Source organism: Mandrillus leucophaeus, unplaced genomic scaffold, assembly GCF_000951045.1.
Source record: "Mandrillus leucophaeus isolate KB7577 unplaced genomic scaffold, Mleu.le_1.0 Scaffold809, whole genome shotgun sequence".
Taxonomy (NCBI): Eukaryota; Metazoa; Chordata; class Mammalia; order Primates; family Cercopithecidae; genus Mandrillus; species Mandrillus leucophaeus.
The window spans coordinates 268080-294611 of NW_012108797.1; the positions used below are offsets into that span (position 1 = coordinate 268080).

General features: G+C 46.7%; 1 protein-coding gene across 1 annotated transcript; it reads left to right on the plus strand.

Annotated features, from left to right (window-relative positions):
- Nucleotides 1-265: 265 nt before the first annotated feature.
- GLRA4 (glycine receptor, alpha 4) lies at nucleotides 266-21280 on the plus strand. Its single transcript, XM_011967657.1, has 9 exons — nucleotides 266-844; nucleotides 3945-4075; nucleotides 4365-4432; nucleotides 4670-4893; nucleotides 5017-5099; nucleotides 6654-6794; nucleotides 9659-9873; nucleotides 15591-15740; nucleotides 20990-21280. Exons 1-9 carry the CDS (start codon nucleotides 774-776, stop codon nucleotides 21278-21280), a joined length of 1374 nt encoding a protein of 457 aa, XP_011823047.1. The 5' UTR covers nucleotides 266-773.
- The last annotated feature ends 5252 nt before the right edge of the window (nucleotides 21281-26532 follow it).

A 26532-nucleotide genomic window follows, 5' to 3' on the forward strand; every position in this document is an offset into this window, starting at 1 on the left:
AGAGTTGGGGGAAAGCTGTCCCTACCCTCAGCCTCTTCACTTTCTCTCTAACCTGAAGCTGTCAGCTTGAGAATACCTGGTGGCGCTGCCTAAACCCTCTCAGGTCTTTTTCCCCCTGGTAAAAATCATTAGGACTTTACTGTTGGGCTCCAGCTTGGCTCCAGGATGAAAGGAAAGCTGGTCGGGGGTGGGAGGTGGGGGGCGGGGGGAGCAGGGCCGCTTACATGTCCTCCTGCAGCTGGGGAGTTAGAGGTTGGACAGAACACCTCCGGCCCTCCCCAAGCAGCCACGGCAGCCCAAGCTCCTCCCCGGCACACGGGCAGGCTCTGAACCCCACTCCAGCTGCTGCCGACTGTGCCTTTAAATTGCTGCTTTCGGAGGGTGCATCTGGGGGAGGTGGGAGGCAGGAAAACATCTTCCTACCGGTCTCCCTCCTCCCTCCCCACCAAGACTCTTCAGGGTTTAGAGAGTGATTGCTGCCCAGAGAGAGTCTTTTCCAGCTCCCGGCTGGCAGGCTAAGGCCCTCCGGAGCCCAAGGCAAGCTCAAGCAGAAGCCAGTAGGGTTATCTGTGTCAGGATCATTTCCAGGGGAACAGTTCTGGCCCCTGGCAGGTAAAGACGGGCCAGAGGAGAAGAGGCAGAAGAGGAGAGAGAGCAGGCTCTTTGCGAGCAGCCCAAGTTGGAGAAAGGCTCTGTACTTTTGGCGTTCCTGCAGGGATATCCTCTCTCACGTTGGCAGCCAGGCTGAGAAAGGGCTTCAAGATCCCCGCGGAATGACAACTCTTGTTCCTGCAACCCTCTCCTTCCTTCTCCTCTGGACCCTGCCAGGGCAGGTCCTCCTCAGGTGAGCTGAGTGGGGGTGAGAAGGAGGTGCATGCAAACACTAGCCAAGGGGAATGGGCAACCTGGGCATCTGGCACACTTTCCTCTAAGTTTGCACAAAGCCCACAGTCTGGAGGGCTTCAGGGGAGGACACGCCCTCCCCCCCCCCCGTTAGGACCCCAAGAGCTTCTTATTAGAGATGTCAAGGCCCCAGTCATGCTGGGAATGTTTCTGCACAGGTGGAGGTTTCCTAGGCCTGGGTAGGGGTTAGGCAACTAAGCCCCAGAATGGAGGGTGTCTGTCCAGCCGCCTAACCCTGTTTCCCTATCATCTGGGCCACACACTGCTGAGATCACTAAAAATGACAGAAACATCTGTCAATTGCCAGCCCAAGAGGCTTCAAGTAGCAGGGGTTTGGCCCAAGACCACATCAGGATGGAGCTGGGCTAGACATTCTTTGGCCTTCTGCAGTCACCCTGCTTGTGCTCACTTGGTTGCTCCCTATTCCTTGAGGGGGAAAAGGTAGCAGTCACTTCCTGGGCTTGCAGGAAAGACATCCTTTGGGCTCCCTGTAAATGTTCCCCCACCAACTGCCCCTTTCTCATTAGACCAGGAGCCAGCCTAGGTTGGCAGGGTGAGTTGAACAGGAAAGATGGCTGTAGCCTGGGCTGACCTGGTCATAAGAGGAGTGCCTCCAAAGGTGGAGGGGGTCAGTGCCACTACAGCATACTCCTCCTCCTGTTAATCCAAGAAACGTCTCAGGGCTGCTTGCCTCTACGAAGCCTCCTGCTCCACTGTTTGCAGACACATTGGCTGGCAGGCAGGCAGGGGTGCAGAGCAGGGCAATACACTTCTAAAGAGTGAAAAGCAGTTCAAAGTGGAATGGCAGCACAGCTGGAGTTGACAGGAGGATGCAGGCAGAAGGGGGCACCACACTGGGCCTTGCAGGCCCTCCAGGAGGGGAGGCTGCCTCAAAGCCCAAGCTCCAGTAACAGCGTTCCCACTGGGACTTGGAAAGCAGAGGCAGTTAGAGCAAAACAGGCCCTTAGAGAGTCTGGAGTCCAAGTCCTTCATTGTACATACGGAAACTGAGGCCTAGAGATGGGGAGTGACCTGCCCAAGGTTGCTCAGCTACCTAGCACCAGAGTTAGAGTTCTCTCCCTGTGCTGCCCCAGAACCTTGTATGAGAAAGATTGTCAGCTCTGGATCCTCCTAGGTCCTGCAGGTGTTTAGGACTTTCCGGGAATGAAAGACAGGAGGGAGTGGCTGCACACTGTGACTGCTCTTAGGTCCTCAGACAAGTTAGCTCCAGAAGAGGGAACTGCAACAGGGGCTGGGGCCCAAGACTGCTAAGCCCATAGCCTGTCCCAGGATACTAGGTCTAGGATTAGCAGGAGAGGTGACCTGAGAGTGGGGCTGAGGACAGTGGGGAGGGTCCAGTTTCTCCATGTGCAGGACCATGTGGCCTCCCAGCAGGCAGGTGGCAGGTGGCCAGCAGCAGCAGCACCTGGCTAATGTGGACATCCTGTGGTGAAGTCACAGACTTCTGCTTGCTCCAGCACCACCACCAGCCTCCTTGGATTTTCAGAGCCTGCCTCTGTCCCCAGGGTAAGGGCTTCCTCTTGCTTAGAAGATTCAAGGAGGCAGGACTCTAGAAGGTCAGGGTGGGGCTGCCACTGACCTTCCCCTACTTTGGCTCCTTGGCAGCCCACCCTGGGCTGCCTGCACCATAGTAATTGTGATAGATAGAGCTAGTTTTGAAGTCAATAGCTCTGGATTTGAATCCTGGCTTTACCACTCACTAGCTGCATGATCGTGAAGCATTCACCTCACCTTGCTGATCCTCAGTCTTCTCATTTATATAATGGGGGTGATCATAATACTTAGTCGAGAGGACTAATGTGAGAACTGAACTAGACAGAGTGTGTAAAGCATTGAGCATGGTGCCTTAGCTATTTTTATTATTCTATCGGTCACTGGATGGTACATGGATCTACTGGGAAAGAGGAGCCCACTGGCTCAAAAAAGACTAGTCCCCAGCAGGACAGCAGTTACGCCGCTGCTCAGTCCCACAGTGTGGCAGCAGCAGTGACAGTGGTGGAGTCGGCTATAGAGCAATGACAGCAGGCAGGAGGGAGCAGGAGGTGCCTGGCCCAGCCTGGAGTCCAGCTGAGCTCGGCCCTGAGCACTGCTCCTGTCCCCAAGGTTTTGCTGAGCTCCTAATCCCTAGTTTATCTGTTAACTGGCAAGTTGGTAAGTAGGCATATGGAAGGGGCTTTGCTGCTGTTAGAGGGAAACCTGTTAGGGGAAAAGGGGACTGGCTTCTAAGCTATGCCAAAGCACACTGGCTCCTTCCTCAAAATCAAGCTGTTAGCAGGGAAAATATGGGAGTTGACCTCAGCATGTCTACCCTACCGGGAGGCTTCTCCCCATCCCTAGAGTCCTGCTTCCCCACCATAGTTACCAAGACTAGTTCCCCTGCCTGCAGTGGCATGGCCCTTAACTAAAACGTAGCTCAAACATAGCTTCCTGCTGGAGCACAGGCCAGAAGCCAAAACTCCCTCTTCAGATGCTAGGTCCTACTTCCTGAGCAGCCCAGCATAAAGCCCAAGCAACTGAAGCCAACTCTCAAAAATAAAAGTTGTCCTTGAGCCCTTCCCATCCTTGACTAGGCTAGACAGGCAAAACTTTGTAGTAGCCACATCATTTCCTGCAGGACATCACTCATTGAGTGTTTTCCAAGTACTTTCAGAAAGAGAACACTGGATGAGGCCTCAGCCTAGGGTATGAGTCCTGACCCTGTCACTAGCTCTGAGACTTTGAACAAGTCATTCCTCCTTTTGAAGCCTCAGTTTTCTCATCTGTAAAATGGGAATAACAGTCCTCACCCCCATCTCACTGAGAATTGGGAGGGTAAGAAGATCTACTGTCTGTGAAAACACTTTTCTAGTACTAACAGGTAGGCTGCCGTGTTGATTTATGGCTGTTTTTGTTCTCGTTTTGCAAATGGCACCCAGAGACCCATCATCTTCTGTCCTCCTGCCTGAGGGGTATGGAAACGGAGAGTCTGTGATAAATGCAGCACACAACTGGCCTCAGACTTTTTTACCTCTCTTGTCCAGGGTGGCCTTGGCAAAAGAGGAAGTCAAATCTGGAACCAAGGGGTCCCAGTCCATGTCCCCCTCTGATTTCCTAGACAAACTTATGGGGAGAACATCTGGGTATGATGCCAGGATTCGACCCAATTTTAAAGGTAAGAAATCTTCATCCTATAAAAACTCCTCCCTCCCCACCACCTTTGGCAGCACACTACCCAGCCAGCCCCTATTGCCTCCCCTAAGGAAAGGAGGCTGGAGGTCCTGGGCTAGGGCTAGTTCTAACAGCTCAGAAGGAGCCTCCCCACCCCATTGCCCATGGGCGTGTGTAGCTGGCACTGATTTCTCCCAGCAGTGCCCTGGCCTGAAGCTCAGGGAGGGAGTTCTGGAAGCTGCTCCCAGCCTCTTGGAATGCCCTGCCAATGGCCTATGCTTTGTTACCCTCAGGCCCACCCGTGAACGTGACCTGCAACATCTTCATCAACAGTTTCGGCTCCGTCACTGAGACCACCATGGTAAGGGATCTTCCCACTCCCCACTTCCAGCCTAGTGTGAGTGGGAGGAGCCCACCAGATAGCAAGCTGGCATCTTTTGCCATATCAGCCCAAGGAAGGCTCCTTCTCCAGTGAAAAATGCCTACTGCCCGAGATATGCTTCCAACACTCCTCCTCATGGCCCTCCTGCCCATACAGGCTTGCTGGGCCCCTGGGAATGGCAATGTTTCTGATGGGCCCATATCTGCACCCTCCCAGGACTACCGGGTAAATGTCTTCTTGAGGCAACAGTGGAATGACCCACGCCTGTCCTACCGAGAATATCCTGACGACTCTCTGGACCTCGATCCCTCCATGCTGGACTCTATCTGGAAGCCAGACCTGTTCTTTGCCAATGAGAAAGGGGCCAACTTCCATGAGGTGACCACGGACAACAAGTTACTGCGCATCTTTAAGAATGGGAATGTGCTCTACAGCATCAGGTGCACCGGGTGGATGGCCAGGAGAAGAATTTAGATGAAGACCGAGGAGTGGGAGGAGGGTTCCCTTGTGCTGTGATGGGCCCCAGTAGGCCAAAGTCATTTCTTTCTTACTGTCCCCACTAGGTTGACCCTCATTTTGTCCTGCCCAATGGACCTCAAGAACTTCCCCATGGACATCCAGACCTGCACGATGCAGCTGGAGAGTTGTAAGTGTCTCTATAGAGTCACAGAGGACCTGGAATAACAGTGAGTTAACCCGACCTCATGACATCACAGACGAAAAGGGCTACCCAGAGTTGGGAAGAACTTACTCAAGCACACCCAGCCAATTCTTGGCACAGATGAGACTAGAAACCAGGGCTCCCTAACCCCTAGAACAGTGTGTTTTTCATCCCCACACTATTTGCTGATCTGGCTGTTCCATGGGGCTGGGGAACAGGAAGGCATCAGCCTTACGCACAAATGCGTTTGTGCTGTTTTGGGGGGCGATTTGAGCGGCATCTTCTCTGCCCAAAAGTATGTCCCCTCTCACAGTGCCTGAAGGAGTTCCACCTTTACTTCCCTTGAGTTAAGGCATTGAAGATGCCTATAAAAATGCCAAAGTGGGCAGGGTGGGGGCACTCGTGGAGCCCTGGTTCCCCACAAACACAGATACCTTTGTAGAGAGGTAGGAGATGACAGTTCTAGGCACAGGACAGTGCCTAGAATGAAGAGGTCAGCCAAGGGCTCCTCTGTGTCAGGGGTGCCAGCCTGGAGGGGCTGCCCAAAGTGCAGAGGAACCAAGGATGACAAGGCTGGGACATCACTTATTTCCACTCCCTCCTCATCTCCTGGGTCAGGGGAGACTGTTAGATCTGGAGCCATCCACTAGATGTTCCCAGAAGAAGGCTTATAAGGCTGTTTCCAGTATAAAATAACTGTAATGAGTAGAATGTGTCTTGTGTGGTCAGCTCTTTAGAGTTCTTAAACCACTTTCACACCCGGGCTCTCAATATCCCTTCATGGCAACTCTGAAAAGTGGGTAGAGCAGCTACTATAATTCCCGTTTTACAGAAGGGGAAGTGACTTATCCAAAGTCACAGAGCTACTCTGGGTCAAGGCCCAACACTGGATGTCTGTGAGCCTGGTGTTTCTGCTCCCATCTCTACCTGACATGTGCAAATATGGTCATATACGTGGCATGAGCCCTCATGAACTGCTATGTATGTGTGAATAACTTGGCATGTTCAGATATTAGCTTTAAATTTGTCCCAACTCAAGGCCCTGGCTAGGATCTATGGTATGCACATTGTCCCATGCATGACTGGCAGGATATAAATAGCTGTCTCCTCCCTGAGGTGATGTGGCAGAAGCTCTGGCTCTGAGGCTAGCTCAGCTTAAGACATGTGTTCGGTACACATGCTTACTCCCCTGGGCTTGAGATATGGCAGGAGGCTCCTAGCTGGGTTCCTTGACATTTTTCCAACCCTCTTGACCTGCTTTCTAGGTCTGCCAAAATAATTGCTCTCTGGGCTTTTCTCAAGCTTGAAAACAGGGTAGGAGTCTATAGTCTTCCTGATTTACCTGCCCACTCAGGATGGGCCCGTGAGACAACTGACCAAGTGTCCTCTCCAGAAAAGTTTCCCTTTCCATGATAAGCATGAAGCTCCTAAACCCCAAACCTTACTCCTCACCTGTTCTCTCCTGCCTGTTCTGATCCTACCCCTACCCCCACCCAACACCCACATTCTGCAGCCCTCTGCCATCTCTGTCACTTTCAGTTGGCTACACCATGAATGACCTCGTGTTTGAGTGGCTGAAAGATGCTCCTGCTGTCCAAGTGGCTGAGGGGCTGACTCTGCCCCAGTTTATCTTGCGGGATGAGAAGGATCTAGGCTATTGTACCAAGCACTACAACACAGGTAAAAACCAGGATCTTTATTGGCTGTGAGCCACAGGAGAACCTTCAGATGTGAGGCAAGGGGACAAGTCAGCTGGCCTCTATCAAAGGTTCAATTTATGTCAGATATGGGGCCAGGTGCTTCATATAACTTATCTATTTGTGATAGCAATTATAAATACCATTTTTCAGAAAGGGAAAACTGAGGTTCTAAGAAGTTAGTTAAATCAAGTGTCCAAGTCATATAGCTAGCAAATGGCAGATTTAGAATTTAAATCCAAGCCTTCTAACTCCAAAGTCCATGTTCTTGTTCCTGTCGCATGCTGCAGAGCAAACGACAGTGGGTGGAAAGTTTCCCACTTTTCCTGGGGTCAACTTTGTGGGGAAGCAGGGAATCCATATCTGGTAATAGGGAGTGACTATGCTGAACCCAGAGGGAACAGGCCTGAGGGCAGTGGCCAGCTTACAGTCCACACCTCCCACTGTGCCACCACTGCCAGCTCTCAGGAGCTTCCCAGGTGTGAAATGTCAGCTAAGAAGTGGAGAAGGGCTGCTTTCCCAGCCTGAGCATCTGCCCCCCTGCAGCTTCTCTAAGAGTTGCTGGCTCCACATTTTCCCTGACAATTTGTCTGCACGGAGCTCTGACCCTGAAATAGAGGCAGCAGCCTGAAGAGGGGAGATCCCGGGTCCCTTCCATGGTGGGCTGATATGTTTTGGGTACTGCCCCATGAATATGGGTGTGCATGTATGTGGGGGTGTGGGGAGTGGGAAGAGAAAAAGGCCATTGAATTTAGAAAATACAAGGGGGAATGAAAATTGATACAAACTTTTTGGAGTAAAAAAGTTGGCAATCTGTATATAGATCAGTGGTTTTCAAACTTTGGTGTTCATTATAGTCCCCTGGGGAATATATTAAATATATTAAAATGCTGGCTCCTGGGCTCTACCTCTCAGAGATTCTGATTATGGTTACCTATTCTTGGAGTGATGCCCAGAAATCTGCATTTTAACAGCATCTTGAGGATTCTGATGCAGGTGGTCCAGCGAACATGCTTTGAGAAACTTTAGAAGCTAAAATTGTTTTTCTACTTATTTATCCAGGAATCCTACTCCTTGAAATGTATTATATGGAAATATTCCAAAATACTGCATTGGCCTTTGACCCCAAGGGGGCTCCTGGGTGACTGTTTATATTAGCAAAAACTTGGAACTGTTTTAAATATCCACCAATAGGGCAGAGGTTAAGTAAATTACATAGTGTGTCTGCTTAGTGGATTAGTATGCAGACGTTAAAAGGGATGGTTAACAAGGTGCTTATATCAATGTGTGAAAGTACAAGTGAAAAAAGGTAAGATTCAGAGGTATAAATACAGAATGATTATATTATGGTAAAAGAAATAAACCAAAAGCATGCATTTAAAAACTTTGGGTGGAAATAGCACTAAATGTCTCTAAAGTAATGTGATACAACAGACAAAAGCAAGAAGTTTGGAGGCAGATAGAGCTGAGTTTGGATTCTGGCTCCATCATTTACTAGTCGAGTGCCCTTGAGAAACATAACTTAATCTCTTCATGCCTCCATATTCCTATCTGTAATATGAGAGATAATAATTTTACTTGCCCCAAAGAGTTGCTATAGGATTAAATGAGATAAAGTATATGAAGTCAGGTCCTTAGTAGGGGTTTGATAAATATAAGCGTATGAATATTATTATCCCTTCTCTACTTCTCAATTTTTCTATACTAAACAAGTTTTAATTTTGGAATTAAAAACAAAACTGCTACTGCAAAAAAAAAAAAGAAGAAGGAAAGAAGGGAAAGAAAATATGGGTACCTAATAAAGGCATGTCATGACAAGAATCCCGGGGTGGGATGAAGTGAGGTGGATTCAGGGAACAGTAAGAGGTCACAGCATCATACAATGTGTCAAAATCATAATCAGTCATTGACGAAATCACTGGCTTTGAAGAATCAAGTAGGCCTGATAAGACTAGACCTAGGCCAGAATAAAATAACAATATATGCACCTTCTCCTTTTCACTTGGATTATCCTGAGCCTCTGCTTCCAAGAGAAGCTCTGAGCTAGTATTTTCTCAGCCCTAGGGCCCTGGAAAGCAGAGTAAAGTGAAGGTTGCCAAAGGAGATGGAGCATTGGTTGGTGTGCCTGGGCCAATGCACTTTTTGCTGGTGGAATAGAAGACCTGATGCTCTATGGGAACCCACTCCCCGCAGTCTGGAGCTGGTCTCTGTTGGGCGGTTTTCAGATGTTTGCTATCTGGCTCTTCTCACTTGCTTAAGACACAAGCAGTGTTTATCCCAGTGAATTGTTGTTGCTAGAGAGCTTCTGGGGCACTAGCAAGCACAAGCATGGCTGCTGAGATCTAAGTGGAGTCTAAGCCAATTGCTTTGTTAATAATGATAATAGTAACAGCTACCTATGTGTCAAACACCTCAAATACATTATCTTGTTTAATTTTTCCAATAGCCCAGTGATGGAGTTGGTATCACTACTCTGTTTTACAGTCAAGGAAACTGAAGCTCAAAGCACAAAGTCACACAGTGGAAGGTTCAGGATTCAAACCCAGGCAGTCTGACTCTGGAGCCCTCCTGCTCCTTATCCTCTTGCTGTGCCGTCTCGTGAAAGGCCTTCTGCTGGAAATGAAAGTGCTGGGAGCGAAAGGCCAAGTCTTTGATGGTCGTTCTGAGAGCTTCCTTAGTATATACATCTGGCGCTGCCTGGGGCCATTATGAAAGGCTCATTCATTGGCCCAGCTGAGGTGCCCAGAGGCTGGTCAGCAGAGGGCTGCCCTCTTCCTGTCCTAATCCCCTTAGGCTCAGCTACAGACTGGGGACCTGGGGCCTGACTCCTCACCTCTGTCCTTGCAGGGAAATTCACCTGCATCGAGGTAAAGTTTCACCTGGAGCGGCAGATGGGCTACTATCTGATTCAGATGTACATCCCCAGCCTACTCATCGTCATCCTGTCCTGGGTCTCCTTCTGGATCAACATGGATGCTGCCCCTGCCCGTGTGGGCCTGGGCATCACCACCGTGCTCACCATGACCACCCAGAGCTCTGGCTCCCGGGCCTCTTTGCCTAAGGTGAAGAGACATGCAAGGGAACTTGCTTGCCATAGAGCACCCCATTTCCCATTCATCCCAATGTGCCCTCCTGCTCACCATTTACCTTGGATTTAAGGTTGAGAAGACCCACTGGGCAAGAGCTGGTGTCCTGCATTCTCTCTCTCCCTGTAATATACTACTAATAACATTGTTGACAATGTGGAGGCTGGGGTTAGGGATGCTATCTGCCTAGGGAATGAGGAGAGACAGTGCCTTACTTTGAGTCTCTTCAGGAAATATTAGCGTGTCCAAGGTCAAAAGATCCTCAGCAATTAGAAAGTCCTACTCCCTCATGATACAGATGAGGAGAATACAGCCCAGAGTGGTAAAATAACCTTCTTAAGATCATGCCTTGTAAGAAACAATCAAAAGAATATCAGAGTTTTGAACCAATTTCTGTCGTCTTACTGTATCAGAAATTAGAAACTATCACAAAGTGCTTTAGAGACAGTATCCATTCTTTTGGGATGAGAAAATTGAGGTAGAAAATAGCAATTAAAGTCAGTGGACTCCAGTTGTCTGGGCCCGGTGATGTTTTGATTACGCAGGAAGATTTGTGCTGATGGGACTGGGCACAGATTCTCCCTGTCTCATGTCTTCATGTAGGGAATTTAGAGGTCACCTCAAAGTCCTTACAGTCAGCAAAGCTCTGAACAAATCAGGGAGCAATGCCATTTATTCATTCAATAAATATTTATTGAGCATGTACTATGTACCAGCCACTGAACTTTGTCATGTAGAAATAACAGGAAGTGCCGGGCGCGGTGGCTCAAGCCTGTAATCCCAGCACTTTGGGAGGCCGAGACGGGCGGATCACGAGGTCAGGAGATCAAGACCATCCTGGCTAACACGGTGAAACCCCGTCTCTACTAAAAAATACAAAAAACTAGCTGGGCAAGGTGGCAGGTGTCTGTAGTCCCAGCTACTCGGGAGGCTGAGGCAGGAGAATGGCCTAAACCCGGGAGGCGGAGCTTGCAGTGAGCTGAGATCCGGCCACTGCACTCCAGCCTGGGCGACACAGCAAGACTCTGTCTCAAAAAAAAAAAAAAAAAGAAATAACAGGAAGCAAAAGCAACACAGTTCCTTGTGGATCTTACAATGAATATATTCCCTCTTGCACTGATTTGTTGGGAACCAGGCCCTATGATCTCCCATCTCTCAGTGCTTGTTCCTAAGAAGACTTTTTACTGGGGGCTTACACAGCAGGTAATTTCACACATCCATGGTGAATTTATGAATGTGCTACACGGCTGGGAGTAGGGTAGTGATTAGGAATAGGAGATTGGGATCAGCAGATTTGGGTTTGTCTCCCAAGCTCATCATCTACTAATAATTTACCTTAGGTAAATTCCTTAACCTCTCAATCATCTTGCCTGTAACATGGGAATAACAATATTACCAGTTCCGGCTGGGTGCGGTGGCTTACGCCTGTGATCCCAGCACTTTGAGAGGCCGAGGCAGGCGGATCACATGGACAAGAGTGCGAGACCAGCCTGGCCAACATGGTGAAACTCCATCTCTACTAAGAATACAAAAAAAAATTTTGCTGGGTGTGGTGGCGTGTGCTTATAATCCCAGCTACTTGTGAGGCTGAGGCAGAAAAATCGCTTGAACCTGGGAGGCGGAGGTTGCACTGAGCCGATGCACCAGTCTGGGCAACAGAGCAAGACTCTGTCTCGAGAGAGAGAGAGAGAGAAAAAAAAAAAGAATATTACCAGTTCCATAGGGTTATTGCAAAATATAATATATTAACACACAGGACAGTGTTTGGCACATAATAATCGCTCAATAAATGTTAACTATTGTTATAATTATCAGGTGTCAGGGTTGAAAAAACTGAGTGATGAATCTGGGGCTAAAGCAGCTGGTATCGTCCCTAATTATTTTTGAGTTGTCAGAAACCCTTTGAGGTGGTCCAAAGCCCTATAGGGATAAGTGGTGACGAAACTCAGATCAGAATCACATGTCCCAGGAAACGCTGTTAGAGATCATTTTCTGTAAATGTGTTTCCTAGATGGACAGGGATATTGACAAGGCTCTGAGAGGCAGGCTGGAGTTAGGCAAGGGCTACACGGCCAGACCAGGCTGTGATGGTCGTGTTTTGATAATGGTCTTGTAAGGAGACCAGAAGCAGAAAAGTAGTTCAGACCTAAGAACCCTGCCCTAGTTTATTACCTCTGCCACACAAGGTGATTCATCTCTAAAGCAGGGAGGTACTGAAATTTATGCCTTATTCTTGCCAAGAGAACTTCCTTTTCTGGTTCCCTCCTGTGAGTGAACATGATCCATCTGCTCCCAGGAATCACTTAGTTTCCTTATTTGGAAAAAACAGTCTTTGTTGGAGGGTTGTTTGCAGCATTTGGTACCTTCTTGTCAAATTTTAATGACTTCTTTATGGCCTCATTGGCCAGTAAGCAAAATATCCAAGCCTGCACCCTGAACTAAATAGCCTCATTATCCAGCCCCTCAGAGCAAGGGACTCAGTAAGCCAGGGACTGCCTGCTCACTCTTGAGTTTGTGTAACATTAAGTTTGGTGGGGGCCGCATGAGGTCAGTCTAGGGGCTTCCAAAAGCCACACCAATCTCACACCCCCTAATACAACTCTAGTGTCCAGAATGAGAGTGGCAGAGGCTTACTTTGTAAGGGAACTCAGTTGGGGTGACCATTCCTCATGTTCCCAGGAAACAACTGTTACTTTGCCTTTATGGTGCCACCAAAGGCACTGATTACCATCTCTTTGCTGGGCCTTTGATCCCCTCAACTGCAGGGAACTCAAAGCAGGATGGAAGGACTAAATGGAAGTTTCTTCCAGAGGCTAGGAGATTAGACCTAAAGTTGCAGCAAGGAAGGAGCCACTTCTGTCTAGATCCTATCATCTCAATGGCCTACAGCTATTGGGGCAGGTAGTGGTAAAGAGGGTAGACAGCAAGCAGAAACCAGCAGATATGCACATCACATGTTGCTAAACCGTCTATCTGTTCATTCATTCAAAAACATATTTACTATAGGCCAGAAACTCAGCTAGGCATTGGAAGCAGAACAGTGATTGAGATAGAAACAGTCCGTGCCATCGAAGAGCTCACAGTCTAGTTGAGGGAATGGCCAGGTATGTGATGGATGCTAAGAAGTTGTAGGTAACCTGAGCACATATAGCAGGACAACCAACACAGACTGGGATGATTAGGGAAGGCTTCCCAGGGGATGTAGTATCTAAAGTGAAAGCTGAAGGATAAGTAAAAGTTATCCAGGTAAATGAGAAAAAGGATAGAGGAGATTGGCTCTTTGGGAAACTACAGAAATAGTTTACCACAGCAGATTACAAGGGGTGTGATGAAATGAACAGGTAGGCAAAGGCTAGATATCATGATAAGGGGAGCATAGACTGTATTATAAGGGTAATGGAGAACCACTGAAGGATCATGAAGGGGAGTGATATAATCAGATTTACATTTTGAAAACAACTCTGGCTGCTGTTTGGAGAACAGATTGGAGGTGGCAAGAGTAGATGCAAGGAGACCATTCAGAAAACTTGCAACCCTTCAGATGTGCCAGGATAGTGAGTGGACAGATTCCTGAGTTTTTGTTTGTTTTTGTTTTTGTTTTTTAGACAGAGTCTCACTCTGTTGCCCAGGCTGGAGTGCAGTGGCACGATCTCAGTTCATTGCAACCTCTGCCTCCCGGGTTCAAGCAATTCTCCCACCTCAGCCTTCCTAGCAGCTGGGATTACAGGCATGCACCACCACACCCAGCTAATTTTTTGTGTTTTTAGTAGAGATGGGTTTTGGCTGTGTTGGCCAGGCTGATCTCAAACCACTGGGCTCAAGTGATCTGCCTCTCAGACTCCCAAAGTGCTGGGATTACAGGCATGAGCCACCACGCCCAGCCAAGATTTTTGAGATGTATTATTGACACACTTATCATTAACAGGACTTTCTTCCTAGTGCTTAAAGTGTCTTTTCCTTTGATGGTCTAAGGACCTTCATGGCCATCCTTTTATAATGATGAGTAATTACCTCATTATTGATCTTGCAGGTATTTGATATCCTTGGGGGCACTGTCAGACTGAGGGATGGTGAATGAAATAGGATGCCCTCTTAGTAAGTGGCAAAGTGGCAAAATGGAGACACCAAGGGATGCTTCATCAGGGGTGTCTAGTAACCCACTGCCACCATCTCAGTGACATTGCCCTAAAAGAGTTAGAGCAGGGTTTTTCACCCTTAGCACTCTTGCCATTTGGGGCCAGATAATTCTTTGTTGTGTGCGTGCATGTGTGTGTGTCTGTGTCTGTATGTGTGTCTGTGTGTGTCTGTATGTGCCTGTATGTGTGTCTCTGTGTGTGCATGTCTGTGTGTTGAAGGCCAGGCAGGGAGCTGTGTACTGTAGAATGTTTAGCAGCATCCCTGGCCTGTACCCATTAGATGCCAGTAGCCACCACCTCTTGCAAAATTGTGCCACCAAAAATGTCTCCAAATATTACCAGATGTCCCTGGCAGGGGGCAGAGTTGTCCCCAGTTAAGAATCACTGAGGTAGAGGATTTATTTATCCAGTGAAACTTGCTCCTTACCTGGGATCTGCAGCACTCTCACTTCCCATCATAGCAGCGGCTGATTAAAGAAGTGGCTTGTCCGAAATTCTGTTCTTGCTGGGGTGTCCTATGTGGTGAGCTCAGCAGCTGAAAGCTATGTAGCAGGTAATTTGGTTGAGGAGATGAAAAGATCTAAACCTGAGCTCTGTCCCTCACTCCTGGCCCCACCCATCTGCAATGCCTGGAAGAGGCCAGAAAGTGGGAGACAAAAGTATTTGGAGGCTGCCAAGGAAAGTAGTGAGGGGAGAGTACAAGGGACTGGATAGGTGGATGCCAATCACATCTTGCAACTAGCAAAGCATCCTTAAAGGAGTGGGTGGTGTTCCCTCAGTATCCCTGCCCTGTTCTCTCCAGGGTGAGAGATGAGGCCCCAGCTCACTACTGAGCCAAATTCATCAGCAAAGCCTTTCCAAAAGAGCAACAAGGAAAACCACAAGACCAGGGGAAGAACAGGGGTGGAGGAAGGAACTCCTAGTCTGTCAAGGGAAGAACAGGGGTGGAGGAAGGAACTCCCAGTCTGTCAGTGAGACCGCAGCCTAAGTAAATGGCAATGCCACTGAATTGAAAGCCCAGAACATCCAGGTCCTAGTGCCACCTTCTCACTGGGTAATCTTGGCTAAGACCCATCTGCTCTGGGCCTTAAGTGTCCTCATGTGTCTCACATCGGTATTGTGAACGCTGCCTGACCAATTACCACTGAGGCTGTGAGGACCCTAGGAGATAACAGAGGGAAGACAAATGCAGTGTTCATGCTCATTACTGTTTATTGAAAGAAAAGAATCAAAAGAAGCTCAGAATGAAGACAATAATAAAAAGCAGAAGCAAAAGTTCAAGAAGAATAAAGAAAGAAAGGGAAAGAATTGTAGGAAGGAAAAACTTGTAGAGGTAGAGTATGAAGAGTGCAAAGAGGTGGAGTATGATGGGCAGTCCTATCTTTTCCATCTGGGCTTTCAGACGATGGGATATGTCGTGGAAAACTTCTTTAAACACCAGAAAAAATTCAGGATAAAGTTCAAAAAGAGCAGGCAATCGATAGGGGTTGGAAATCGACTCAGTAGGCCATGGAAGGACTTCAAGAAGGTTGACAGTTCTGTCGTTGGATGTTGCAGGTGTCCTACGTGAAGGCAATCGACATCTGGATGGCTGTGTGTCTGCTCTTTGTGTTCGCTGCCTTGCTGGAGTATGCTGCTGTCAATTTTGTTTCTCGTCAGCATAAAGAATTCATACGACTTCGAAGAAGGCAGAGGCGCCAACGCATGGTGAGTACAACTAGGGAGGGGCCCACTGCCTTTCTCCTTTGGATTCCTTTCTCCCTACTCCTCCTCCCCACAAACCAAGACCCACCCCAGAGCTGCAAGGACTAGACAGGCAATCAGAAACCCTGGGTGCAGTGGCTCGCGCCTGTAATCCCAGCACTTTGGGAGGCCAAGGCGGGTGGATCATGAGGTTAGGAGTTCAAGACCAGTCTGACCAACATGGTGAAACTTCGTCTCTACTAAAAATACAAAAATTAGCCGGGTATGGTGGTGGGCACCTGTAATCCCAGCTACTCAGAAGGCTGAGGCAGGAGAATCGCTTGAACCTGGGAGGTGGAGGTTGCAATGAGCTGCAATCACCACTGCAATCCAGCCTGGGCGACAGAGTGAGACTCCGTCTCAAAAAAAATAAAAATAAAAATAAAAATAAATAAATAAATAAATAAAAAGAGATTGCTTTGAGAAGTAGTAATTGCTCCCCCCACAACCTGGAGGAAGGTAGCCCAGGTTGTCATACACTAATTGGTAGTTAAGAATTCAACAGTCAGGCATTGGTGCCTTTCTAGGGGAGCATTATAAGAGGGCCCCCATAACTAAGTTGGAATTGAGAAACCACCACTTGCCTGTTCTGACTGTTGGATTTCTTCTTCTTGATCTTCATTGGGTTCATTAGAGTTGTTGGGCTTGGGCTGTTGTTCTTCCTTACTCTTTTCTGTTAACCTCATTTCTTCTACAGTAAAGTGATCACCTGGGGAAATATAAAAGAAATCTTGTCGTCATGACAACAGAGGCAGTTTACCCCCAATTGCCCAGACAATAGGTGCTAGGTAAGTTGTCATGACAACAGAGGTGCCTGGGCCAGCCTCACAGAAGCAAGTGTCCAATTATGAGCAAAGCTGAAAGGCTTGCTGAGCTACCTACTGGTCGCTTAATCATTAGAGACACAGAGTTCTGGTCTGTCTTCAGCTCTGACTCCATGTTTTCTGTCTAATCTGGAGGCTCTAAAGCCAGAGAGGCAAGAGCATAATGACCTCTGGGGGATGGGAAACAATGCTTTGAACCCACTGTTAAAATCCTGACTCTAGCTTGTCTGGGCCACACTAGCACAAGAACTGTTCTCTCCTCCTAACACACCACCTTCCACCTCAGCTGCTCCAGGGGCACCCCTACCATATGTCCGCACTAAAAATATCTCACAAACTACAGCCTTGGTTTCATGTCCCTTGCTAAGGTCCCTTTCTGCTGAGGGCAGGGCTCCTGTCTCATCTAGTGGTTTAAATTTATCAGTCCCTGCCCTTTAGTCCTTTAGTTGGTCCCTGGGCAGTATGCCCTCTAGTGGACTAATCCACAACTACATGTCCTCGAGTAGGACTCATTCTTCAAGAAACCTAAAAGCATTTCCTAACCCATACCAAGGGTTAGAAAAAAAAAAAAAAAAAAAAAAAAATATATATATATACACACACACACACACACACACACACACACACACCCCTAGCAGAAGGGCAAGAAAAGGACACTCCATTTTCTAAGCTAACTGTCCCCACCCCCTCTTTAGCTGTGTCGAACAAATCTGCCTGCAGGTACCAAAATCTTATCTTTATAGGAGGTTTGATCTTGGTGCCTTCTCAATGCCTACCTTGGGAAAAAAAAAAAAGCAGACTGCCAACCAATCCAGAGTCCTTTCACCAGCTAAGTTGCCTGTATGGATGTCCCAGCAACAAAAAGGCTGCCATTGTTACTGTAGAGCTACTCCAGGTTGACACTAGTCCCACCTCCTTTCCTGAACTCCTGCAACCTGCAACTGCCTACAGCCTGTCCCCTCCTGCTCATATATATAGGCTGATCCTGAGCTCATAATGGCGTCTGTCATGACCAGTGCTCAATTATTACAAAGTTACAACAGCAGCCTGGGCCTTGCTTAGGACTCTGGGGCCTGCCTGAAAGTGGGCTGAGGCTTATTATTAATGTGAATAAAACTGAAAATCAAACCCGTGCCATTCATCATGTCCTTTTTTGAGTCTTCTAAAGTCACTGCTATCCCAGGACCTGTAGCAGGAATTTTGGAGGCACCAAGCAGGCTGAAAAAATTGATGGAGAGTTCATCCATTTATAGAACCTCTGTCTGGGCCCTACTGTTCCAGCTAGAGAAAAAGAATTCTTCAGTCTGAGAGGGCAGGGAGAAAATCCATGTGATCTCCAGGGAACCCTTAGCCGAGAGTCAGTTAGGAGTGTTCTAGGAGCCAGCCAGCCATTCACGTCTTTTCCTCTCAACTCTCTCCTCAACCAACAACTCCATAGCATGGTGGTTCCCTTTCATGTCACTGCCTAAAGTGGTTTACTGTTTACCCATGCGATCCTGCACTGCCTTCCCAGCTAGTCTGTAAACTTCCCCAGGAAAGGGAAGCCCTTTTTCATTTCCTCAGCAGGTCTTAGCACCAGGCTCTGGCCACAGCAGTCACGTAACCCAGCTCACCAGCTTTCACAGGCTGATTGGAGAGGACTGTCTCTCAAACTGGACAGAGCAAAAGCTTTGTCATGATCAATAGAATAATTTGATAACTGGAAGAAATTTCAAAATACTTCCCAGTCCTCTCAAGGGCTTGGTCCCAGAACCCTGCCCACCTCTCTTCATCCTCCAGCACCCTCTTCATTCCCCATTCTGTAATCTCCTTTTTTCTAGCCCCTCTCACTTCAATACATATCACTCTTTCCCATCTCCACACTTTACCTCCTACACTGTGTATTCCCTCCTTAGCATGGTTATGAGATATCTTCCCTCTCTAGCTTCTCAGTCCTTCTCCCCTACAGATAGCCAGGAAAAAAAAAAAAAAGTTCTATTTTAATAGGTATGTAAGCCACAAAGTGGTATTTAAGGTTCCAATGTCCCTTTCCAGCACACACACACCACACACAAACACCCCTCAGAATTTGGCCTAAAGAGAGAATACCCAAATGCAGGATGCCCCACCCCTGGATTTCAAGCCACTCATCTTTGCTCCCCCAGCTACAACAGGTACAATATGTTAATATCATAAAAAGCCAAGAGCAGCTTACTCTATTGGCCATATTTTCTCTCCCGTGTGAAATGGCTTTTTCCAGCCTGGGAAATGTGTCCAGATAATTCCCTTTAGACTTACTATGATTGGAGAAAAGGGAAAATAGTTGGATCTATAGAAACAGAAATAGCAGTTGGATCCAACTTTCCCCCTCAGAGCTTTTTTGCCAACATCTTTTGCTTACATCCTCTAGCCGGGGTGGGGCTCAGGGAATCAGGTTGAGTACTGGGGAACAGGGTTATCTGAAGGACCCTGAACTGGAAATCAAGGGAGAAAACCATTTTACTTACTCCCCTCATTTTAAAATTATTGCAAAATATTTTGTTTGCCTCTGGTTCTTCACCTCGAAAATGGGTCCAGCACAACCTCCCCTGTCAGAATAGTGTAAAAATAAATTACAGAATACATATGAGGTGAACCAAGGCCTGTCTTTATGATGACAGGTCAGCTTCTAGTCATGTCATCATCAAGGGTTACTAGGACCTGCAACACCAACATCTCATACACAAAGCCACTTTTCTTTTTTTTTTTTTTTTGAGATGGAGTCTCGCTCTGTCACCCAGGCTAGAGTGCAATGGCGCGATCTGCACTCACTGCAACCTCTGCCTCCCAGGTTCCAGCGATTCCTCAGCCTACTGAGTAGCTGGGATTACAGGTGCCTGCCACCATGCCCAGCTAATTTTTGTATTTGTAGTAGAGAAGGGGTTTCACCATATTGGTCAGGCTGTTCTTGAACTCCTGACCTCGTGATCTGCCCGCTTCGGGCTCCGAAAGCATTGGGATTACAGGTGTGAGCCACCGTGCCTGGCAAAGCCATTTTTCAATGTGTTGCTATAGCTGCAGAGGGCCCATGATAAAGACCCTGTGGTGTCCCTCTAACTGAGAGGGACAGAGTGTTTAAAATCTACTTTATCCACATTTTGCATATATCTATGTCATACCTATACAATATACACATATCTTTTTCTTATAATTTATAATAAATACCTCTGGTAGCCATAGGATGACCAACTCTTCCTAATTTGCCTTGCACTTCCCCAGTTTCAGCCCTGAAAGACCCAAGTCTCAGGAACCCTTTCCGTCCTGGACAAACTGAAATGACAGTTTGCATCGTCCTCCAAGGGGCCATTGCGCTTCAGGTGATTTCTTAGATACCTGAAATTTTGACTCTAAAACCATGAATACTTTAAGAAATTACCACCATCTTTGAAGGAAGGATTTCTCAACTCTGTCCTTTAGAAGTAAATAAAATTAGGTTTGTTAGGGTTGCATATAAAATAAGACTAAATAGGCAGTGAATGGGGGCCTGAGGGCCTCATATAAGTAAAGCTCCCTCTATTGACACTCAGAGGTTTTGGTTCTCTCTCTCTCTCTCTGTCTTTCTCTCTCAACTTTATCTTTCTGTCCCTACTTCCTGGCTCCCAGCTGTGTTTAGCTACTAAAGGTTGTCAGCTAACTATTGGAAAATGGACTTTTGGCAGTCTGCCGCATTACTTAGTGCTTATATAAAATTTACCCCTCACTGGGCATCTGTTTGTCATAATGCACACATTATATATGAATGGAATGTGCCTTGGGTAATAAAAATTACCCTGGATGTACTGACCCCTGTGTCAAATTTGCTGATTTGCAGAGTAGCACACATATCTGCAATAAAGTGATCAGCTTTATCCTAATTTGGATAACTCATTGGGTTATTTAAAACTTTTGGAATTTTCAGTTGTAAGTTGAGATAAATTTTCAAAGATACGATACAAAAGGGGAATGAATTCTGAAGCTTTTGAAAGTCATTAAAGTCGAGTTTACTAAGACTCAGCTTCACTATCTAATAGTTTTGTTGTTTTGTTTATTACCAGTCAGAGATAACTTGACATTGAGATGTCCTCTCACAGCGGCTGGCACTTCGCTGGATTTTAGATGGCTCTAAATGATGTTTTGCATTTTACATGGGTGGCTTGGAGCCTATCTGCAATGGAATCATAACATACACCATATGTAGCACGTATAGCTGCTTAGCATACATCTATCTCATGACTAGTGTTGTGACCATAAAAAGCATGTAGTGGGCCTGTGTACCCTAGGCACCTTGTCTGCATAACATCCCCTATGAGATATTGATGTGTGGTCTGTTCTCTATCCCTCTGCCTTTGAGCTTTGACCTCAAATTCTGCCTTTTCTTCCTTGTAATTCCAGGAGGAAGATATCATCCAAGAAAGTCGTTTCTATTTCCATGGCTATGGCTTGGGCCACTGCCTGCAGGCAAGAGATGGAGGTCCAATGGAAGGTTCTGGCATTTATAGTCCCCAACCTCCAGCCCCTCTTCTAAGGGAAGGAGAAACCATGCGGAAACTCTACGTGGACCGAGCCAAGAGAATTGACACCATCTCCCGGGCTGTCTTCCCTTTCACTTTCCTCATCTTCAATATCTTCTACTGGGTTGTCTATAAAGTGCTACGGTCAGAAGATATCCACCAGGCTCTGTGAATAGGGTGGGAGCTATAGAGTCCTGCTGCTGGCCTCCTGCTTCCTCCTGGGTGGGCTTTCTCCCTCAATTAGACTCCATTAGGGCTTGGACAGTTTCTTCCTGATCTCCCACTCAGAACTTCAACTACCAGTCCCAAAGCTATGTGGGCCTATACTGCATGGTGCCAATGGTGGCTGTACTTAAAAAGATGGCTTATCTACCCTAGTCCATATTTTCTCCATACTTTCCCATTTCTCATGAGACTAAGGTTTGGCCACATTCCTGGGGCCAGGATGACCTTCTTCTCTTGCTGGAGCCTCTCTGTTTTCCAATACTCCAGTGGAGAATATTCAGAACACTGCTACTAGATTCTGGCATTTGTCATCTTAATCTGCACCACTTCTCCCCCTGCTACCTCCCATCCAGAGCCTGGCCATTACTCTGTCCTCTGTCCCTCCTGCTGCAGATTCAAATGGGGAGTTTTTCCTGTCCACAAGTACCGCCCTGTGGGGCCCAGTCAGGTTTCCGCGCAGTGAGAGGAAGGCAAAGCCACAGGTTCCCCAGCTCTTGACAAGGTTGGAACAGTCATAGGCTGCACTGGGCTAGCGACTATATGGCCCAACAGAGAGGTGTTCAGCCCCAACAGAGAGGGGCTCTTGGGAAGCCCCACACTTTGTCTTTATCCCTTTTCCTATTGCGCTTGTCTGCTCTTTCCTGTTCACTGAGATATTCCTCTTGTCTGTCTCTTAGTTTTGAGGAGAGCATTCTGAGCTGACCAGGGTAGCTGGTCCAGAAATTACTGTCAGAATTGGGGTAGAGACTTTGGGCTCTCAAAAAGACTACCCTTCCAGGTCCACCAGAACATTCTGGTCTCAGAAATATTCGTTCCATTTCCTAATTAACTAGCATGGTGGCAGGGTCTGTTGGACAGCTGGGGAGTGTAAAAAGAGAAAAATACTTGTTCTTTAAGAAACTTACTTGATGATGCTAGAAAACTTTTGAGAAAAGTGAGCTCCAAGGTAGTGGAACCCAGGAGGAGTAGCATAGAGAAACTTTTCACAGAGTGTCTTTTGCTGGCTGGGCTTTCATTTGTTTCTTCTTTCTCTCCAAAGTCTCTATTTTCCAGGGCCCCTGATTTCCAACCTGGTCCTTCATCTCCTTTTGGTGAGTAAATGGTGCCACTGCAACCTTGTTAAGGATAGAATGGGCTTCAAGTTTCCTGGGGAGGAACTAGGCATGTAGAGGACCCCTATACTAGATCAACATTGATTTGACCAACATCAGGGTAGCAGTTGTAGAAGTTAAAGAGCCATAATTCAGAGTTGCTTCTTCACCCTTCTTGCTCTACAAAGAGAAGCAGTGAGTAGGTGTAGAAGTCAGTTGAAGCTACCAGAAATGCCAGAATGGAGAGGGTTGGTGTGGAAAAGCCCACTTCAGGCCTGACATACCACTGGGACATGCGGAAGCATGTGCCTGGCACACTGAGACCTTTGAAGTGACCAACTGTGAGCAACTGAAACAGGAGAGATTAAAGTATGGAACTGACACTGGAAGAAAGAAGTGATCAAATGATCTCTTAGACATCTTGTCCTTTTCCCTGAACCTAGAATAATTAAGCACATAAGTCCAATCTCTCTCTCTGCTTTTCTCTTTCTCTCTCTCTCCTTTTCTCTCTCTCTTTCTCCTTCCCTCCCTCCCTCCATATGGTGATCCAAATTGAAAGTCAATAAATCCAATGGTGAAAGCAAATCCTATAATCAAACCAACAGCTTGACTTTGTCTTTATCCCTTTTCCTATTGCGCTTGTCTGCTCTTTCCTGTTCACTGAGATAGTCCTCTTGCCTGTCTCTTAGTTTTGAGAAGAGCATTCTGAGCTGACCAGGGTAGCTGGTCCAGAAATTATTTTTATTGGCAGTATTATAACTCTGGTGCCAAGGATATTTAAAACAAAATAACTGGCATAAGGGAGCAGACTGAATTGAGAAGGGCAGAAAACCCCTGTTTTCCTATTTCTGCCCAGGTAGTGCCAATCAATGAGAGGCCACAAGCAATACTCCTTTGAAAGGAGCAGAGAGCATCTCTTTGATACTCTCCATGGAGGGGCTGGGGTGTCAGGCTGCTGCAGCCCGAAGGCGGGGGTAGCAGGGAGGGTGAACTATGGAGATGAGCTTATTGCACAGAGCTCTACTTGTTATAGATCTTGTCCAGATGGGCCAACTGCACAAATCTGCCCTGTTGGAAGTCTCAAGAACAATGCCCTGGAGACAGCTACAGCACTGAGCAATAGAGCCTGCCCAACTGGGACTCAGATCAGGGCATCAGCTGGTACTGGGAGCCAAAGAAGCCAAAGTACCAACCAACATAATAACCCACAGGAGCACACAAAGCTAGTCAGAGGCAATGCCAGGTGGAAGGTGTTAATTCCTCCCCATCAGAACCCCCAAGAAGAGAAGGAAGATGCATGGTGTCAGAATCAGGTGCAAATGACTTTAATTTTCCTCACCCTTTCAACATACGTACAGGGGCTGGGAAATACTGGATCTCCCTAGGAGCATCTGTCACCTAGCAATCTCTCAATCATAAAATAAAAATTGGACCCTTCTTACCACAGTGAATCGGCAGGAGGTCACAGGAGGCTCACTTGGAGGTTACTTCCATTTATCATCATTCTTATAGTACTTACCCCTCCGGAGGCCACACTACCTTCTGCCTAGATCACATCTGAAGTGATGCTGAGATTTAAAACAGCATTTTTTAAAGGGGAAAAAATTCCTACATAAATAAAGTGTTTTGGGTGTTTTCATTAATTCATTTTTAATATTTAATGCCAGCTGAATATTTTATACATATATTTTTCCAGGGAAAGCGCTTTATTTATTCAGTTGTTGTTAAGGCTATCAGTGCCTCCATCCTCCCTTTGGTTTGCTCTGCTCTCTGGAAAACCAGTGGTCTGTCATCTTTTATTGCCTCATTCTACAACCACAGCCTCTTGTTCTCCCAGAATTCACAGGCAAAGCAAAAAGAGCTTTCTATGTGGAAGAAAGGTAGTGAAGACAATTTATTCCTTTAGCTTTCTCCTATAAGCATTTGTCCCTACCTGTCACCAAAGAAGGGGCACACTTCTGGTTGAAAGGTTAACTTGACTCTTGAAGTTATTTTCTCTTTTCACTGGGCCATGCAACTATCTCAACTTTGTCCAGAACATATCACCTCCTGGGAATCTTACTGTGTGTTCCCACTTGCCTCTCTGCACTCTCAATGGAATATTATTATCTTATCATTTCTTGCTATCAAAATATTAAATTTGATTTCACTATGTTAGGATTAATGGTCTTCCTAGGCTATGCTGCTAATGAAAGACAAATCAACCAAGCATGGGAACCACCATGGAATTAGGAAGCCAGGTAGCATTATCATCTGCTCAATGGAGGAAATGTAGAATAAGCTCTTTGACGGCAAGAACTGTATCTTATACAACTCTATTTTTATTTTTTTATTTTATTTTTTTGGTAAAGACAGGGTCTCACTATGTTGCCCAGGCTGGTCTTGAACTCCTGAGCTCAAGGGATCCTTCCACCTTGGCCTTCCAAAGTGCTGGGATTACATGGGTGAGCCACCATGCCTGACCATTATACAACTTTTTATCTCACATAGCTCCTGGTACCTAGCAACACTCAGTATGTACCAGTATGTACATGTAGAATGTACATGTAGTGTGACTTCCCATTCGGTTTACTGTATACCACATACATTCTCTTTCTGTGAACTTATTGGTCACAGAAAAAATAGACCTAGAAGAGATTTTATAAAATTGGATAGAGTTCACACACACACACATGCATGCATACATACCACACACACAAACTGCTCTTTGGGTGTAATAGAACCAAAGCTAAGAAGACAGCAGAACCTTGTAAATTGTATCCCTGAATTAAGAATGATAATGTTCTCAAGTGTACAACTTCCTAAACACACTGCACATACTCACTTCCCAAGGGTAAAGAGGGCACTGTGCATGCAGGCAGCCCACCCTAAGGGAAGAAACTTGGGAAAGCGGCGCAAGACACCGGAGGTAGGCCAGCCTATAAAGTCCTAGGATCATGGTTAAACGGGGCACTTGTTCTTCAAATGACCCACTTGGATCTCTTCGAAGTGCGCTTTCCTTTCTTTCCTGCTCTAAAGCTTTTTAATAAACTTCCACTCCTGCTCTGAAAAGAAAAATAATGTTCTGATTAAACATTAGTAATATTCCAAATCTGAAGACTAGTATCAAGCTATATTTCAAAAACCAATCACCCGATAAAAGCCCTGGCAGTGACAAGTGAGGAGAATAGCAGGGATTTTGGCCTCTGCATGCTGCACACATTGTTCTCACTGAAAAGCCAGTCATCTCTGAGCAGATAGCAATTAAGCTGGTCTTCTCAGCTCATGCTCTTCGCTACATGATGATACTTCACAACGAGGATAATGCATATAGTCTATGAACTTGGGCTGGTGGTATCAGAACAGCTTGTTAGGAAATCCTAGAAAGGCATCTGAGCCAGGGACTTTCTCCTTCACAGAGCATTCTCTTCATGGAAGGATGATGAAGTAAATCTTATGTCAGGGAGCCACCTGAAGAAGTCACATGAGAACTCAGCTATTGTCACTCTGCGTGTGTAGCTCTGTTTTTCTCAGTCTCTGCTTTTACCATGAGGCTTTCTACAAATATCCTGGTTGCACTATACCGTATGGGGCATTACCAAGGAAGCACATGCTCTCACTATCAATTTTATGGAATAGGGCAAATTCTTACCATCATCTAAATTCAGGGAACATTTAGCCTTACAGAGCTGGGTCAAGAAAAATACACACATATTCTCTATTTTAATAGCTTCTATTCATGACAGTGTAGTGATTACTGGTGGCTTTGGTACCAGACAGAGCCTGGGTTTGAATTACAATTCCAGCACTTACTAGATATGGGTTCTTGGACAAATGACTTCACCTCCCTCAGTCTCAGTTTCCTCCTCTAAAGGGACACTTGAAGGCTCTGAAATATCCAGCATGCAGTAACTATGTGGCCTTCAGCAAATCATCAAATTTTTCTGTGCTTCAGTTTTTGCATCTGTTAAATGAAGGCAATAACAATACCTACATCATAGGGTTGTTGTGGGAATTAAATGAGATAATGCAGGCTGGGCATGGTGGCTCACGCCTGTAGTCCCAGCATTTTGAGAGGCTGATGCAGAAGGATTACTTGAGGCTAGGAGTTCAATACCAGCCTGGGGAA